General features: G+C 38.1%; 1 protein-coding gene across 1 annotated transcript in view; it reads right to left on the bottom strand.

Annotated features, from left to right (window-relative positions):
* LOC124722003 (histidine ammonia-lyase-like) overlaps positions 1-17,817 on the bottom strand; it is a 233,334-nt gene that overhangs the window by 68,071 nt on the left and 147,446 nt on the right. The window contains exons 12-13 of the mRNA XM_047247177.1: positions 12,385-12,529; positions 907-993 (exon numbers count right to left, since the gene is read on the bottom strand). Coding sequence (XP_047103133.1) covers positions 907-993; positions 12,385-12,529 — 232 coding nt within the window. The remainder of the gene's footprint in view (positions 1-906; positions 994-12,384; positions 12,530-17,817) is intronic.

Below are 17,817 nucleotides of genomic sequence, written 5' to 3'. Positions count from 1 at the left end.
TATGAGTTTATCCCTGTCTGTCTGGGTATTATGCAAGTTTTATCTTAGTGGGTTTTTCTATCTGTGACTGCTTTTTCTCAGGCTGTTGTCAATCATATGCATTACCACACCCCTCTTTTTGTTTTGCTAAAGGGGCAGTCTCTACAGCAACTTTGACTAAGTTATACTTCAGTAATCCTAGCTGTTATGTTCTGATGTTGCAATGTTCTCCGTGAATTTGTTACCAAACTTTTTGCTAAGTTAACCTAGGAATCAATTTACTAGGTATCTTAGTTTCCTTGGGGAGGTACTTCAGCTATAATTTGAAGGGCGAATAATCTTGATGGAGGCTGGCATCTCTTAGTACCCTGGCAGTCTAGATATCTCTTCTGGTCTTTCATTATATAGCCATGTGAGTGGCTTGAAATGTTTCCAGGAAGGGTCTGGATGATGTGTACATCTTATGTTTTATTTTAAATATCTTTGTGACACTGACTTTACTTATAGATTAAGGACCTTACAGTCTCTCATGAATTTCCCTTTGTAACATAGGTACTGTTACCACCTACCCACTTTATGTCTGTATTTTTGTTATTTGTCTAGATTGCTTTAAAATCACTCATTAGGATGATTGTGTGCTACAATGGGACCTTGCTTCTGAAATTCTCTGTTCTTGCAACAAATAGTGTGTGTGTGTGTGTGTGTGTGTGTGTGTGTGTGTGTGTGTGTGTGTGTGTGTGTGTGTGTGTCCATAAACTACGATATAACAAATAGTAGATTTACACAGATTATCAGTTTCCTCTGCACTTCACGATGTTGTTAATATTTCATAATAAAAGAAAGTCATGCAATTGCTCATCACTTTGTGACCTGATAGCAAATAATTAATAAAATTGTACTACAAATAAAAATGTAAATATGTCTCACCCAGAGCTGCAGCAGTACAGTGGGCTAACATGAAGCCTGAGTTCAGACCACCATCTTTGACAAGGAAAGCAGGAAGCTCACTCAAGGCTGCACACAAGAAATATATGGACTGAACAAGATAGCATAATATAAAATTTTTGATGTATCACTTGACAAGAGATATAATAATCATTTCATTTTGCACACTTTGCTCCCTGTTAAATTGATTAAATATATTGAAAAACTATCAACTCACTAATTTCTATTATCTGACAAATTACACACAATTTGCTTTTCCTAAATGAATAAATTAATTTAAAAACTACAGCTACAGCAAGAAGAAACATGGTTTATGAAATGCAGTACTTTATAGAGAAACATGTCAGATACAATGAAGTACAGACTGTGCATAGCACTGAACACATTGCCTGGACAACAGTAATACAGGTTACAGACTAGGCCAAGCTCTCATTTGCGATCACTTAAATAATACTGTTTCTTTGGTGGCTCACCAGAGTGTGCCAGGGGGCTGACCAGCTGGCCCCTGGAAGCAGGCCTATGAACTGTATGCACGCATGCTCTCTGAATCATACATGTCAGGGGTGAAGGTACATCAAATATCCATTGGAGTACTCTCATTTTGCTGGAATGGTTACAAGACTCTCTTGACAAAGTGAGCTATTGCCTATCTGTTCAAACAATAAAGTAAACAGAAGAGTGGGAATTACAGAGGTTCTATGGGAAAATATAAATAAGCTTATAAAAAGAGTGGATTGTAATGGTGGAAGTCATCTAGTTTGCAAGTTCTCTCTCTCTCTCTCTCTCTCTCTCTCTCTCTCTCTATCTATCTATGTTTCTCATATATTTCTTTTCAGTGCAATTATGGATCAAATAATGATGCATATTAAGCACACTGAAGCTAAAACTTTGTTTTAGTGTCTTGTGTAGTGCACAAATTACATACTTTTAAGGAAATTTGAAATCCATGGAATAAAGTGAGGCACTGCAAGACTTTAACCTACCAAGTACTGACTGGGACATCTATGGATTCATTGCAGGTGTTACAGACAGTCAGTCTTGTGAATTAGTTCTGAACACCTTTTTCAAAAACTGTCTTGAGCAGTTAATTCCAGAACCCACACACAATGGAAATATTTTAGATCTTGTAGCCACAAACAAGTCACACATTATTGACAGTGTCAGTAGAGAGACAGGGATTAGGAATCACATCATAATCTTAGTGGTGATGGTTTCTAAGATTAATAAATTGATCAAGGAGGCTAGGAGAGTATTTATGATGGAAATAGTAGATAAAGAGTTGTTAACATCTGACTTAGACAATGAAGGGACATCATTTAGCTCCGATGTGTTGGACATAGAGGAATTCAAATAAAATGGTTCAAATGGCTCTGAGCACTATGGGACTTAACATCTGTGGTCATCAGTCCCCTAGAACTTAGAACTACTTAAACCTAACTAACCTAAGGACATCACACACATCCATGCCCGAGGCAGGCTTCGAACCTGCGACCGTAGCAGTTGCACGGTTCCGGACTGAGTGCCTAGAACCGCTAGACCATTGCGGCCGGCATAGAGGAATTATGAGCAAAGTTCAAGTTTATTGTAAATCATGTTCTGGAGAAGTATGTGCTATATAAGTGGATGGAGGACAGGAAAGATCAATCAGAGTTTAATAACAAAGTTCAGAAAATGACAAGGAAGTAGATATTGTTGCATTCAAATGTTAAAAATAATGTGAAAATGTTGGCAGGCAAAAGGTACTAGAAATTCACATTTCTATAAAAAGATTGATGTGCAAAGCATACACCTTCTATCATCATACCTTAGTGAGAGACCTTGCTGAGAACCTGAGAAAATTCTGATCCTATGTAAAATCACTAAGCAGGCCAAAGGGTTCTATCCAGTCTCTCATTGACAAATTTGGTGTGGTAATGGAAGACAGAAAAAGGAAAACTGAATTTTCAAATTTCACCTTTATAAAATCATTCATGCAGGAGAGAAGATCCAGGACAGAATAATGACAATATTATGAAAAGGACAGTTGCTACTCACCATATAGTGGGGATACTGAGTCACAGACAGGCACAACGAAATGACTGTCAGCAAGTAAGCTTTCAGCCATAAAGGCCTTCATCACAATTAGACAAAACTCACACACACACACACACACACACACACACACACACACACACACACACACACAAACTGCAGAGAGAGAGAGAGAGAGAGAGAGAGAGAGAGAGAGAGAGAGAGAGAGAGAGAGAGAGAGATGCATTTGCATATATGTGTTGTGTGTGTGGGAGTGTGACTTAGCACCTCCACAATATGGTGAGTAGCAACTATTCTTTCCATAATATTGTCATTCATACAAAGGGATCATACAGAAATAATGTTGTTTGACTGCTGCAGAGACTCCCATATGGAGAGCACAGTTAATAAACATCTCTGGAATAGAGGAGCAATTGAGAGAATTAAAAACAAATAAGTCACCTGAACCTGACGGAATTCCAATTTGGTTTTACAGAGAGAACTCTACAGCACTGGCCCCTTACTTAGTTTGTACTTATCATGACTCTCTCACCCAGCTCAGAGTCCCAGGGGACTGGAAAAAATGCAGGAAAGTATCACAATTTTACAAAACTGAGCTTGTCCGTTTCTCACACAAAATACTGTGAAACATGGATGAAGGACAACAGACAGACTATGTACCCCTAGAGTTCTGGAAAGCAGTTGATATAGTGGCCTACTGCAGACTGTTAATGAAGTTATGAGCATATAGAGTGGGTTTTGAGATATGTGAGTAGCTCTATAGAGACTTAAGAAATAGAACCCAGTATGTTGTCCCCAATGGTGAGTGTTCATCAGAGACAAGAGTATCTTTGGGAGTGCCTCAAGGAAGAGTGAAAGGACTGCTCCTGTTCACCATATACATGAAAGATCTGACAGGTAGCATAAGCAGCAATTTGTGATTACGAGGGTAGTTTGAAAAGTTCTCTGAATCACCATGAGAGGTCAGCACTAGCGCAAGTTGTTCACGTGATATTCATTGGACTGTTGCCTGTAAACACATGCCACATCAGTGCTCTTGGAAGAGAGCTGTGGCGGTGATGTGGCTCTGTCATTGTTCCCACATAGTGATTTGTGAAGATGGAAAAAAATCGAGATTTGAGTAGTGATTAAGTACTTTATAAAGAATGGTATGAAAGCAAAGGAATGCCAATTTCCAGAATACACTGGGGGACTCTGCTCCTTCATATTCAACTGTTGCCAAGTGGACAAATGAATTGAAATGTGGTTGGGAGAGCTTAGATGATGACCCACGCAGTGGTCAGCCAAGATGTGTCACTACTCCAGAAATCATCGCAAAAGTGCACAAAATTGTCATGGAGGATTGCTGATTGAAAGTGTGTGAAATTGCTCACACTTGCCGGATGTCATCTGAATGGGTATATCACATTTTGACTGAAGAATTAGAAATGAAAAAATTATCTGCAAGTTGGGTGCCATGACAAGACAATGCGCACTGGCATACATGTGCCATCGCTGTGGCAAAATTACATGAACTAAGGTATGAATTGTTGCCACACCCACCTTATTCACCTGGCTCTGTCAGACGTCCATCTCTTCTCAAAACTGAAAATTTTTCTTGGTGGATAAAGATTTACTTCAAACAAAGAATTGATAGCCCAAGTTGGCAACTATTTTGCAGGTCTGAAAGAAACATTGGACCAATTGCATTAATCTACAAGGAGACTAGATTGAAAAAGTTTCAGTGATGTAAGAACTTTTTTCTATTCTGTTACAAGAACTTTTCAAACCACCCTCATATTTGCTAATGATGCTATAGTGTACAGGAAGGTGTTGTCATTGAGTGACTGTAGAAGGATACATGATGACTTAGGCAGAATTTTTATTTGGTATGATTAATTGCAACTTACTCTACATGTAGAAAAAAGTAAGTTAATGCACATGAGTAGGGAAAAAATCCTGTATTGTTTGAATACAGTATTAATGGTGTGGTGCTTGATACAGTAGGTGTAACATTGCAAAGAGATTTGAAATGGAATGAGCACATAAGGATGGTAGTAGGAAAGGCAAATAATTGATTTCAGATTATTGGGAGGATTCTAGGAAAGTGTAGCTCATCTGTATACAAGGAGACCATTCACACAACACTAGTGTGACCCATTCTTGAGTACTACTCAAGTGTTTGGGATCCACACAATGTCAGATTAAAGGAAGCTATGAAGCAATTCAGTGGGGTGCTGCTAGATTTGTTACCAGTAAGTTCAGTCAGCATGTCAGTGTTATAGAAATGCTTTGTGAAGTCAAATGGGAATCCTTGGAGGGAGAATGATATTCTCTTTATAAAATACTATTGAGAAAATTTAGAAGACCTGTATTTGTAGCTGACTGCAGAATCCTTCTCCTGCCACCAATGTGAACATTTTGCATAAGGAATGTGAAGACAAGGTAACAGAAAATAGAGCTCATAGAGAGGCATATAGACAGTCATTTTAACCTCACTATGTGTGAGAGTGGTAGAAGATACCTTTCACCCTATGCTATATGGTAGCTTGTGAAGTATGTATGTAGATGTAGACATAGATGTAGAATATGTGCACAAGAAGATGTCATAGGAACAGTGTGACACAGTGATTCAGATGTGAGATAAACTGGAAAACCATCCATTGGTCATGAGTGGTTCTTCCAGTGTTTGTTGTCACACTCCTGGTGCTATACATAATTGAAATAATGGATATGATACCCTCACATGGGTAAGCAGGATGCTGGGATGCATGACACATCCCCACCTTGTGGATCAAACCATCCAGAATGGCTTGGGTTAATGTTTCCTATTCTGGTTAAGTGCTGTCTGAAGGTGAGCCTGCTGTGTCCCACACATATTCAGATGGATTTAAATCCAGGGAGGCCTGTACATCTTACTGATAGCCCTTAAAAAAACCCGAAAAAAACAATAGCCCTCAGGGACACTCTTCCACCAACAGTGCTCATGTAAATGAGACTGAAGGTTAGAAGAGCGCCCCTGCCCCCTCCCAAGAACTGACTTAATGGCCCCCCACAACCCCTCTATTATATATGTACAAGCCTCCGTCTCATAATTTTTAAACTCTAAACTATGGTTCACTTCTAAATGATTTACCCCCTCTCTCCCAACACCTATAAGAAGAAAAAGCATCAGAAACTACAGCAGAACCCAGTTCTATAAACTCCTCAATTAACCCCACTAATTCCCTCTTAATCTGCCCCTACAAAACCCTAAAAATACATTCCGAACACCCACCCCCCGATACAACGCCCCCCCCACACCTAGACACCAACCACACAGACTTACCCCTCCCATACTTCCTTTTCCCAAACTGTGATTCGTCCATCTCCACCACAACCCCAGGCCCACCCAACTTACCCCTGTACTTAATAAACTCCGAACACACTTCACGACAAAATGAAAATCAGTCAAGCACACTCCTCTCACTCACACCAGTCACATGCACACAAAAACTGTTGGAGGATTTATAACAAAAATAGTACGTCAACAACACAATCTTGCGCATGCCCAACCTAGACTTCTCAAACCAGGAACTGCGACGTATGGAGCACCATATGTTATCCCTATGGCACCGCCACATATAACCGTCCCTGGTCCAAGATGCCAGAACTTTTGCCAATTTCATGTGATGACCACAAACAGCATACTTCACGGCCTCTGCCAACAAGCCAAACAGCTGCAGAAACTTAATCAGCTCCATCGGACTCGCCCCCAACTCAGCATGCAAATGCACACTGTTAATTTTGTCAGTCATATCCGTACCCTACAAGAGCAGCAACAAATTAATTTACTCAAATTAACACACAACCTTCAGTGAACAGCACTAAATAACTTTTACACAACAAACACCAAATTGGTAACTCACTGAAAATAATTTCTCTCCACACACAGCCAAACCCAGAACCACCCAGAACAAGCAGTAACACCAAACTGAACCCAATACACCACACAACATGGAACCCCTAAACACACCACATGAGGGCACCACAAACAGCAACACGACAACACCTTCAAACATGCCACAATCAAAAACCAAACTCTGTGCCGTTATGACATCACACATCACAACAGCTTTACGTCATGGGTCATGGCTGACGGGACGGTTTGGACACTTCCATTGACCTGGTAGTTGATGTACAGATTCTAAGCAAATACTGTAAAACTTGTGGCAGTGGAACTGAGAAAGAGCATGACCATAACTGTCAGATGAATTATACTGGTCCAAGTGTGGGGAAGGAAGTAGCAGGAGTTCTCAGGATTTTTAATCGTTCAGTGGCAAACACAGGCATCAGATACACACAGTCTTTAGGGGATGGTGACAGCAAGGCTTATGACTGGGTATGTGCAGACCAACCCTATGGTCCTAATGACACAATTTCTAAATTAGAATGCATTGGACATGTCCAGAAGAGAATGGGGTCCAGGTTGAGAAGAACATTGAAAGAAAAGTAAAAAATAGTATTGGAAGCTTGTAGGAAGATAGGTGATAAAGGTCACTTGACAAATGTTGAAATAGATAGATTACAGAATTATTATGGCTTGGCCATAAGAAGAAATGTAGCGAATTCATAAAACATGAAAAAAAACTGTATGGGCTATCTCTTTCCATAAGCTTTCCACAAATGGAAATCCAGTGCTTGGTCTTTGCCCGTATGATCCTGACACTTGGTGCAAGTACAGGAGAAATGCCAGATATAACCACAAACATTCTTTACCTGCATCAGTAATGAATGAAATTAAACCCATATTTAGAGATCTTTGTAAAGATACTGTGTTGAAGAAATGTCTTCATGGGAAAACCCAAAATTTTAATGAATGTGTGAATTCTGTCATTGAGTACTGGTTACCAGAAACTGTATTTGTTCAGCTTACAACCCTCAACATGCTATTTTATGCTTCAGTGATGGTGTAATTAAAAAACTGGATGTTTTGGAATTATTGAGCATAAAATCTAGTGGAAATACTGCAAAATCCTTGGTGCAAATTGATAAACAGAGAATCCACAAAGCAGATATTGCTAATTTAAAATGCACAAAAGAAGCCAGACAGAAAAGAAGAGGGACCAAGAGAAGAAAAGGAGATCATTATGATTCAGATGATGCTCAGTATGATGCAGGAAAATATTAGTGGTAAATAATTCTCATCAATAACTATACTACAATTGCAATATTAAACCTTAAATGGATTTTTCTCGATACTACATTTTTATACTTTCAGGTACCATTATTTGATAAACTAATGGGGTTAGAAACATGAAATTTGGTCAATTTGTACTGCAGATGGTAATAAGTTATTACAAGTAAGTTGAGAACCACCACACAATCAGAAACTGTTTTATAATAATTAATGTACAAAGAAAGTTAAATTTTACTAGTGAAAGAATAACATTTTTTCCTTGAAAACTATAAGAGGTATTATGCTCATTTTACTTGTAAATTGAGGCATATATGTTATATATATGCTGTAAAAATTTCATAGTTTTATCACTTATATTTCTCTTGAAAAGTGTACCTATTGAAAAAGGTAAAATAGCATTGGCAGAATAGTGATAAAAACTGCCTTCCATCTCCCCTTAATAGATGTCTAGAATTTGGAGTATTTCCTACAATATTAAAAACATCAAAAGTTCTTCCACTGTACAAAAAAGGGGACAAACATGATCTCAAAAATTACTGACCAATTTCAGCAGTTCCTACATACTCCAAAATATTTGAATCTGCCTATTTACAACCAACTAAACAACCACTTTAATTTGCTTTCTATAGTCAATTTGGCTTTTCCAAGGGAATAAATAATACCACTGCTGTTCTCTCAACTGTGGATGAAGTAATAACAGCCTTTGAGTATAAAAATAAAGCCTCACTTCTTTTTTGTGATTTAAGTAAGGAATTTGACTCTATTTTTAATGATATCCTACTTGCTAAACTCAAATACTGTGGTGTAAAAGACTCTCTATTTTCAATAATTGTATCAATAGGAAACAGTTTGTCTCTATTAGAAATAAGCACTCACAACCACAAGAAGTTAAAACAAGGGTCCCACAAGGTTCTGTCTTTGGAACCTTCTCTTTTATAATTGAAGTCAATGAATTACACTATTGCATTCCAAACTCTGTTATTTGTTATGCTGATGACACAAGGTTGCTAGCTCAGCATGAGAACACCTTAGTTCTGCAAGATATGGCATGGTGCAAGATGGCATGAAAGTGTCACTGAAATAATTTTTATCAAATACACTCCTTTGAAATCCAGATAAAAACCAGTAAATTATACTGGGATTGTCAAAAGAGGTAGAGGTGAAAGTGGTTAAAATTCTAGGAATTCATGTGGATTCTAAGTTAGCTTAGGAAGCACACATCAACCATACCTGTACAAAATAATCTCAAGTTACTTATTTAATGTGGAAACCGAGAGGCTTAGTAATGAAAGAATATTTAAGAGATATTTATTTTGGACTCTTTCAAACACCATAGACTATGGACTGCTGATATGGGGACATTCTCCTCACATCAATGAAATTCTAAAAATTTAAAAGTAGATGGTATTGGCAATGGGTAATGCTGGTAGATTAAGGCACTGCTGGCCTATATTCAGACATGTCACAAACTTTAAATTCATTAATCTCTCTATATATGCCTCAGCACTGTATGTGAAAAACAACACAGCAGATTTTGAAATGAGGGAAAACATACACAAAACACTAGATGCAAAATAAAATTAGATATACTGAGGCATAGGCTGGAAATAACAGGGAATTCCCATCTAATGAATGGCTTAAGAATATTTAACAATGAAAGCAATCAATTTGACAAAACGATTTAATTGGATAGATAAAAAATCTACTCACCAAGCAGTGCCAGAACACCCACATCAAAGAAGGCTATAACAGGGCAAACTTTTGGAGCCAGTGGCTGCTTCTTCAAGCAGAAGAAGCTAAGTGCATTGTACGTAACAGGGTGGAGTGGGGTGGTGAAAAATGAAGGTTGTATAAAGCCAAAACAGACTGAAGAAAAGAGTAGTTACTGTGAAGAAATGCCGAGACAGAAGAAATGTAAATTAAGGCCAGGTGGGTGGCAAGAACCAAGGACATGTTGCAGTGTTAGTTCCCACCTGTGGAGTTCTGAGACACTGGTGTCTGGGAGAAGAATCCAGATGGCACATGTGGTGAAACGATCACTGAGGTCACAATTGTCACCTTGTAGAACATGCTCTGCAAAAGGATATTGTGTTTTGCCAGTATACACCCTCTGCTTATGCCCATTCACCCTAATTGATAATTTGGTGGTAGTCATGCTAATGTAAATGTCTCAAACAGTGTTTACATAACAGCTGGAATATGATGGGTCATTTCACAGGTGTCTCTCCTTTTGTTAGTATATGTTTTGCGGTTACAGGGCTGGTATAGGTGGTGGTAGGAGAGTGCATAGGGCAAGTCTTGCAGGGACAGTCACAGGAGTAGGAGCCATAAGGTAAACAGATGGGTGCAGAAGGAGCATAGGGTCTGGACAAGAACACTATGGAGAATGGCAGGGCGACAAAAAAAACCTCTAGGTGTGGTGGGCAAAATTTCAGACAGAATGGATCTCATTTAAGGGCATGATTTTAAGAAGTCATGACCTTGTTGAAGTAGCTGATTAATACATTTCAGACCAGGATAATACTGAGTGACCAGCGATGTGCTCCAAAGATTTTTTGGAGGGATCGGCAGTACCAGGATTGAATGTGATGGCCCAGGGAATCAGCTTTTGAACTAGGCTCATGGGGTAATTATGTCCAATGAATGCTGAGATGAAAATGATGGCATATTGCTTTAAAGAGTCTGCATCCAAACCAATTTGCTTGCCTCAAATGACAAGGCTGTATGGGAGGGACCGTAGCGGTCATGCGGTTCCAGACTGAAGCACCTAGAACAGCTGGGCCAACCCGGCTGGCCACCTATTTCACCTCAGGTAGTCAATGGTAAATAAAGAATCTGAATGTCTCAAGTTTAACACAAAACTTGATTGCAAAAACTTTGCTCTAAATTGGGCTGGCCCATTTTATTAGCGCTGGCCGGTGTGGACGAGCGGTTCTAGACGCGTCAGTCTGGAACCGCGCGACCACTACGGTCGCAGGTTCGAATCCTGCCTCGGGCACGGATGTGTATGATATCCTTAGGTTAGTTAGGTTTAAGTAGTTCTAAGTTCTAGGGGACTGATGACCTCAGATATTAAGTCCCATAGTGCTCAGAGCTATTTGAACCATTTTATTAACACACAGCAAAAACACAACTCTGCTGATGATCTCAAAAATGATGCAATGGCTGTATGGAGCTGAAACTCACACTGAGCATCTGGAAGGGATGAACACACCATTCCACACAAATGGAACAATACAGCATTGCCAGATCACTCACAGTGTTGTCAATCTCATTACCTTTTTCACACAGGTACAGGGACACAAAAGGGACCAAAATGGAGCCTTGTAGCACACCAAAATTTATATTTCTTATCTTTGCCTTCTTTCTTCAATAATCATACATAATCTCTGAATATTTGTGTTTAATTTTTAGGTATGATTCTATTAAACGCATCACCTTTGCACTGACACCAATGATTACAATTTCTCATAAGAGCACACCTCAGTAAACTCTGTCTATAGCTTTTGAGAGGTATAAAAATACTCTGGCTGTTTGGTAACTATCATTTATTTTCTCTGACATACGGTGAAAAAACTGTACTGAGAGAGATACAGTACTATAACTGCTTTTGAAGCCATGCTTGAAGTCACCTATGATATTTTTTGTATTATAGTGCTCCATTATGCTTTCCTTTCATGATTTTCTTCATTAGTTTGCTAAATGATGAGTTTAAGGAAATTGCTTTGTAGTTCTAAGCTTGCTGTCTTTCCCCTTTTCTAGGCAGGAGTTGTTACCCCAAGACAATGTGTCAGTTCTCACTCCTAGATGAACAAAGGAAATGTTTTCATACAAAAGTGTTATTTTTGTAATGTGAGATGTTTTCACTAGAATTGCCACAGTAGCAGATGACTGTTGCAATGATGAAAGAGCAACTGCTCCATGTAGTATGGTACTGAGAAAATGGTTCTTCATAGCATATGAATTGAAGATGTGTGCAGTGATTTCTTTCCAACTTAATATCCAAAATATTTGATTTTTTAATATTTTTATTTTGGTTATTAATAAATACTATATTTTCTTTGTTATTCTTATTTGATTTAATTTTTATTTAAGAAGGATTGTGTAGAAACTGATTTTGCCAATTAATAATGCCATTCACCTCAAACTGTACTATTAAATACATGTAGATAAATATTTACTGCAGGTGAACATGTCAGTTTGACTCATTTTGCAGTGTTGAAGGCCTTTTTCTGTCAAGTAACTTCAGAAAATGAAGTATATGTACTTACCAGGGTTAACAAGGCGTTCAGTTCTTCTTTCACTCATCGATGCCAGTTCATGAACAGCAATTGCCAAATAATCAAGCACTTTGGCAGGATATTCCCCATGAAAATTTCCAGCAGAAATAATTTCACCTCTATCAGCAAATACAATATGGATTTATTAAGGAAAATATGTGATCTCATGCTATAAACATTACACTGTCCATGTGATAAAAATTTCTACTACAAAAATCACAGAAGCACAGAACAGACATACAATTCAAGTAGTAGCTAGCTACACAGCACCTATACAACTGACATTTAGTAAGGGTTACTAGTAGTAGTTTTCATACAAAGAAGCAGTAACTAGATAACTCTGGTGAAACTGCTATCCCATCACCAGGAGAAGAGGTTCCACAAGCATTGATTTTACCACATCAAATGTAAGCAAACATACAACTCAGGTACAGTTTGTGTGTATATCTGTGTATTTGAAGCTATCAATCTGTGCTCAGCTGTTTTAGCAATCAGACAACTTGCTCATGAAGATTTTCAGAATTTCACTATGTAAATTACAGTTAAAAAAGTGGATATGTTTTCTGTTTACGACAAATATCAACAAACTGTCAGAGAAATGGTGTGGTTGTATGCTAAAAGGTATCCTGATCATGCCATTCTTTCAAGATCTATCTGCATAAACTTTATAAAAAACTCAAGACACTGGAATTGTGGGAAAAAAAGGAATAGAAAGTTATGAGAGAAATGCAGCAAACATTTTATCCACAGAAACAATAAGTCCACATGTTACTGTTGAGACAGTTCGAATGTGCAAGTGGGCTCAGCAAAAAGAGCATTCCGTGAGTACTGAATTTCATCCTTTCCACATTTTGCTCCACAAACAGCTTCATGGCAGTGACTTTCAAAATTGGTTTCAATTATCTGAATGGTGTCTATGAAAACTGCAAAGTATGCAGCATTTCTACATAACATATTGTTTACAGATGAAGCACCATTTACAAATAAAGGGCAATCAAGAATTGTACTGTTGGTCTTGGTTTTACTGATGGAACTTTAATTAGTCTCAAGTATCTACTGAGATGTTGCAGCATTCCCGCCTGTATGGCTTGCCAACCTTGTGGTACAACAATATCTGGGTTGCCTACATGTCATGCGACCACTCTGCACAAGAAAACAGTTTTGCAGCAGTTCCACTAGCCATCCCTAGCAGCACCACCAGAGGTCATGGACTGGGGCATACCTATTTGCACCCGCAACCCATGTGACTTAAAATAGTTCCTGTGATATCCTGCCACACGACAGGATTTAGGCCTGCACACCACTATGCAGAGTGAGTTCACATCAAGCTAGAGCTAAGGACATACATCTGCTTCACTACAATGCCACTGCCTACTGCTAACCAGCTGCCTCCTTGATGGATAGTGCCTGGCCTCTGCAGCTCCACAGACAGTTCAGTCTCCATGATTGGATGTTCACAGTTGATGGTTCACAAACTTTGGCAGAACATTAAGTGTATTCTGTTTTCCAAAGATCTATATCACTGTGCACATATTAAAAATGAACTCTTGTGGAACTTGGTTTCTGTGTGCAGGAGTAGAGCTTGGTAAATATCAGTTTGTGGAAAACTTGGCCAAATATGAGGCTGTGAGTTGCTGAGCAAAGACCTTCAGCTTGTCAGTCAGTTTTGAGTGTTAATTGTGTTTGGTTCATTGGAGCAGATGAGCATACTATATTTTTTACAATAAACTATATTTGTGGAAAATTAGTGATTTTAGTTCCACCTATGGTGGATTATTTGTCAAAAGTTCCAAACAAATATGCTGCTAGAGTTTATAAAGACATCCCACTGAACATAAGGCAATCCATGTGGTATCAACATGATGGGTGTCCTGCCCATTTCACACAGATAATTAGACCTTCCTAGCAGAACATTTGGAGATTTTTAGGTAAGTCACTCTGAAAACATAAAATGGCCATCACACTCACTGGAACTGACACCTCTGGACTTTTATATGTGGGAAAAATCAAAATCCAGGGGTCTACAAAGAAACATATATGACTCTCAAAGATGTGAAATGCTTTATAACACAGGCCCGTGTTGTGATACGTCCAGATGCAGTACTATGTGTCTGGAGTTGCTTTAGTTTATAAAGTGAATTAATGCTCGAGATAAACACTTTAAGCACTCAATATTCCACTCATAATAACAAACACATGAGCTGTATGAGGGTTATATGTTTACTTGCTTCTGGTACAAGAGAGCAGATGTACGTGGAACCTCTCCGAAGTCTCTTTTCCAATACCACAAGAAAAAGTATATAGTCCCATCAAAAAAAGTCAGTGCTATAATTTGGCACTTATAAACATTAAAAATTACTCACATACATAAAAATATGCAATATTCTCCTCTATAACTTGAAAAAACTGAACCTTATTGTATTTACTCATTGTGGATATATTCAGGAAGACGTGTCTTAGCTTCCTTCCCTGTAGAGGTACTGTTCCTCTTTAACTAAGTGAAATATTAATAACATTGTGAAATTACCAATGAAATTAGACAAGATATCTGTATGGTGCAAAGAGTTGCAATTGACTTTAAATAATAAAAAGCGTGAGGTCATCCACATGAGTGCTTAAAGGAATCTGTTAAATTTCAGATCCATGAGAAATCACACAATCTAAAGGCTGTCAATTCAACTCAACAGTAGGCTACCAAAACATTGGTAACTATTTTAACAAAACTGTACAGGACTCTCTTGTTTCATAGGTTCAAAATGAAGAATTCGTGTAAGCACAAAAGGTATCATTTATAAACAAAAGGTACGTTTCTTCCTGCTCCACATTCATTTTCCAGTATCTGTTCTCCCTGTTATATGGTATGTGGCTGTAGAAGAAAACTGGTTATAAATTAAAAAGAAGGTAACTAACTGATACTATGCCATATCCCATGGTGTGCTACAGTATGCCATATTTTTTGTGACTAAATAAAATGCAGTTATTTTGTACGCCATTAGTGACATAGCATTGCTGTGCTTCTTTCTCATTAGGTGCTGCAAATTTGACTACTTTTTTCCTTTGCTTAATAAACTGTGTATTTTAAGGTACAGTCTTAGAGATGAAACATGACCATTTGCTGGTCACTACAGAGATTAAGACTGAGTCATACTCTTAAACCACCAATAAAACAGGCTGACCCTCAGATTTGTAAGCTAGGCCATCTGCACAATCTGATAACACTGAAGAATGCACATGTGTCTAGAGGAAGTGTTGTCTTCTGCTCATAATGTACAGTGAATATCTGTCATAGTCTAGTTGTAAACCTTGTGCAATATAGTTGCAGAGTAGCGAGTTTGAGTCATCCCATTCCTGTATTTTTTTTTAACTGCATTTATGCTGTCTGCAAAGGTAATCACTTTGATGAATCCTTGAAGATAATTCGTTTCACTTTCTAACCCACTAGTAATACCAAAACCTTCCATAAAAGAACTTGTGGCTGTGTCAAGATCAGAACAGTTTATGCTTGAGAGCTTCCTCACCCTATAGCAGCCACAAGCCATCTGCAACCTGCCACTGGTCACCTTACCACCAGCTGTCATCCAACCAGGTGACAGAGGCATGGCACATTCCAGCACATTTCTGCTCTCTCATTTTTAGCATAAAAATGTTTCTGATGGTAGTCTGATTTCCCACTTTGATAAATTGAGTGAAGTCCTGGCAGTTATAGAAGACACATGGGTTGCTATGAGTGTATTTATCAAGTTTTGTTTTCTTATTTTAAGTTCTAGCATTTGTCACGCAGTTACATACTGGATTTTTCATACTCCTGTCTTCTGAAAGTTGTTATGAAACTAAGTCACAAATGGAAAATGTCTAACATTTGTGACATATTGTTCGCTTTTGGTTTAATGGAGGATGAAGGCAGTGGAAGCAGCTCAAAAGATTTGTATTTTGTGTAGGGTGGGGATTTGGACTAATCACATACAAAAAGAAATTTCTTGCTTCAAGATAGATCATTTTCACATGAATGATTTTCCACATTCCTGATGTCTCAGTAATTGACAAGTGTGATGAACTGTGACATTTGGATTCAATAGACTAGGTTCAGAGGTCAAGTGTAGGAGTACTGCATTCTCTAATTCAAAACAACCAAAACCAAAGGATTGACTATTACCACATTCTTTCCTGAACGTCATTCAGTTTTCTCTCTGTACATTCCTGTGCAGTACTGTTTCTAGTGTTGCGTTATGATACATCTACGTCTATAACTACATGGATAGTCTGCAAATCACACTTAAGTCCTGATAGAGGGTTCATCAAACCACATTTACAATAATTTTCTGTTATTACAATCTTGAAGAGGGCTTGGGAAAAATGAACACCTATATCTTTCCATGCAAGCTCTGATTTCCCTTATTTTATTATGATGATCACTTCTTCCTGTGTAGGTCAGCATCAACAAAATATTTCTGCATTTTAAGAGGAAAGTTGGTGACTGAAATTCCATGAAAAGATCCTGTCACAACGAGAAATGCCTTTATTTTAATTGTGTCTACCCCAAATCCTGTATCATGTTCATGACACTCTTCCCCATATTTCTTAATAATACAATATGTGTTGCCATTCTTTGAACTTTCCTGATGTACCACATTAATCCTATTTCGTAAGGATACTACACTGTGCAGCAATACTCCAAAAGAGGAAGGACAAGCATAGAATACGCAGTCTCCTTAGTAGATCTGTTGCATCTTCTAAATGTTCTGACAATAAAACACAGTCTTTGGTTTGTCTTTGGTGTTCTTTCCAATTTACGTTGTGTTCCAAAATCCTACTCCATATGGATGTTAAAGATATGTGCCTGTAATTTAGTGGATTATTCGTATTGCCTATTTTGAATATTGGTGTGACCTGTGCAACTTTCCAGTCTTTGGGTACGTATCTTTTGTCGAGTGAGCAGTTGTATATGATTGTTAAATATGTACCTATTGCATCAGCATGCTCTTAAAGGAACCTAATTGATATACAGTCTGTACCAGAAGACTTGCTTTTATTAAGAGATTTAAGTTGCTTCACTGTGCCAAGGATATCTACTTCCAGGTTACACATGTTGACAGCTGTTCTTGGTTCAGATTCTGGAATATTTACTATGCATTCTTTGGTGAAGGAATTTCAGAAGATTGTGTTTAGTAGCTCTGCTTTAGCAACACTGTCATCAATAGTATTTCCATTGCTGTTGTGCAGAGAAGGCATTGATTGATTCTTGCTGCTAGCATACTTTACCTGTGACCAAAATCTCTTTGAATTTTCTGCCAGGTTTTGAGACAAACTTTCATTGTGGAAACTATTATAAGCATCTGACATTGAAGTTGTTGCTAAATTTCTTACTTCTGTAAATGATCACTAATCTTGGGGGTTTTGCATTCATTTAAATTTGGTATGCTTTCT

Source organism: Schistocerca piceifrons, chromosome X (genome assembly GCF_021461385.2).
Source record: "Schistocerca piceifrons isolate TAMUIC-IGC-003096 chromosome X, iqSchPice1.1, whole genome shotgun sequence".
NCBI classification, from domain to species: Eukaryota; Metazoa; Arthropoda; class Insecta; order Orthoptera; family Acrididae; genus Schistocerca; species Schistocerca piceifrons.
The sequence above is the reverse complement of the archived record's forward strand: the minus strand, read 5'-3'. Positions and strand labels throughout refer to the sequence as shown.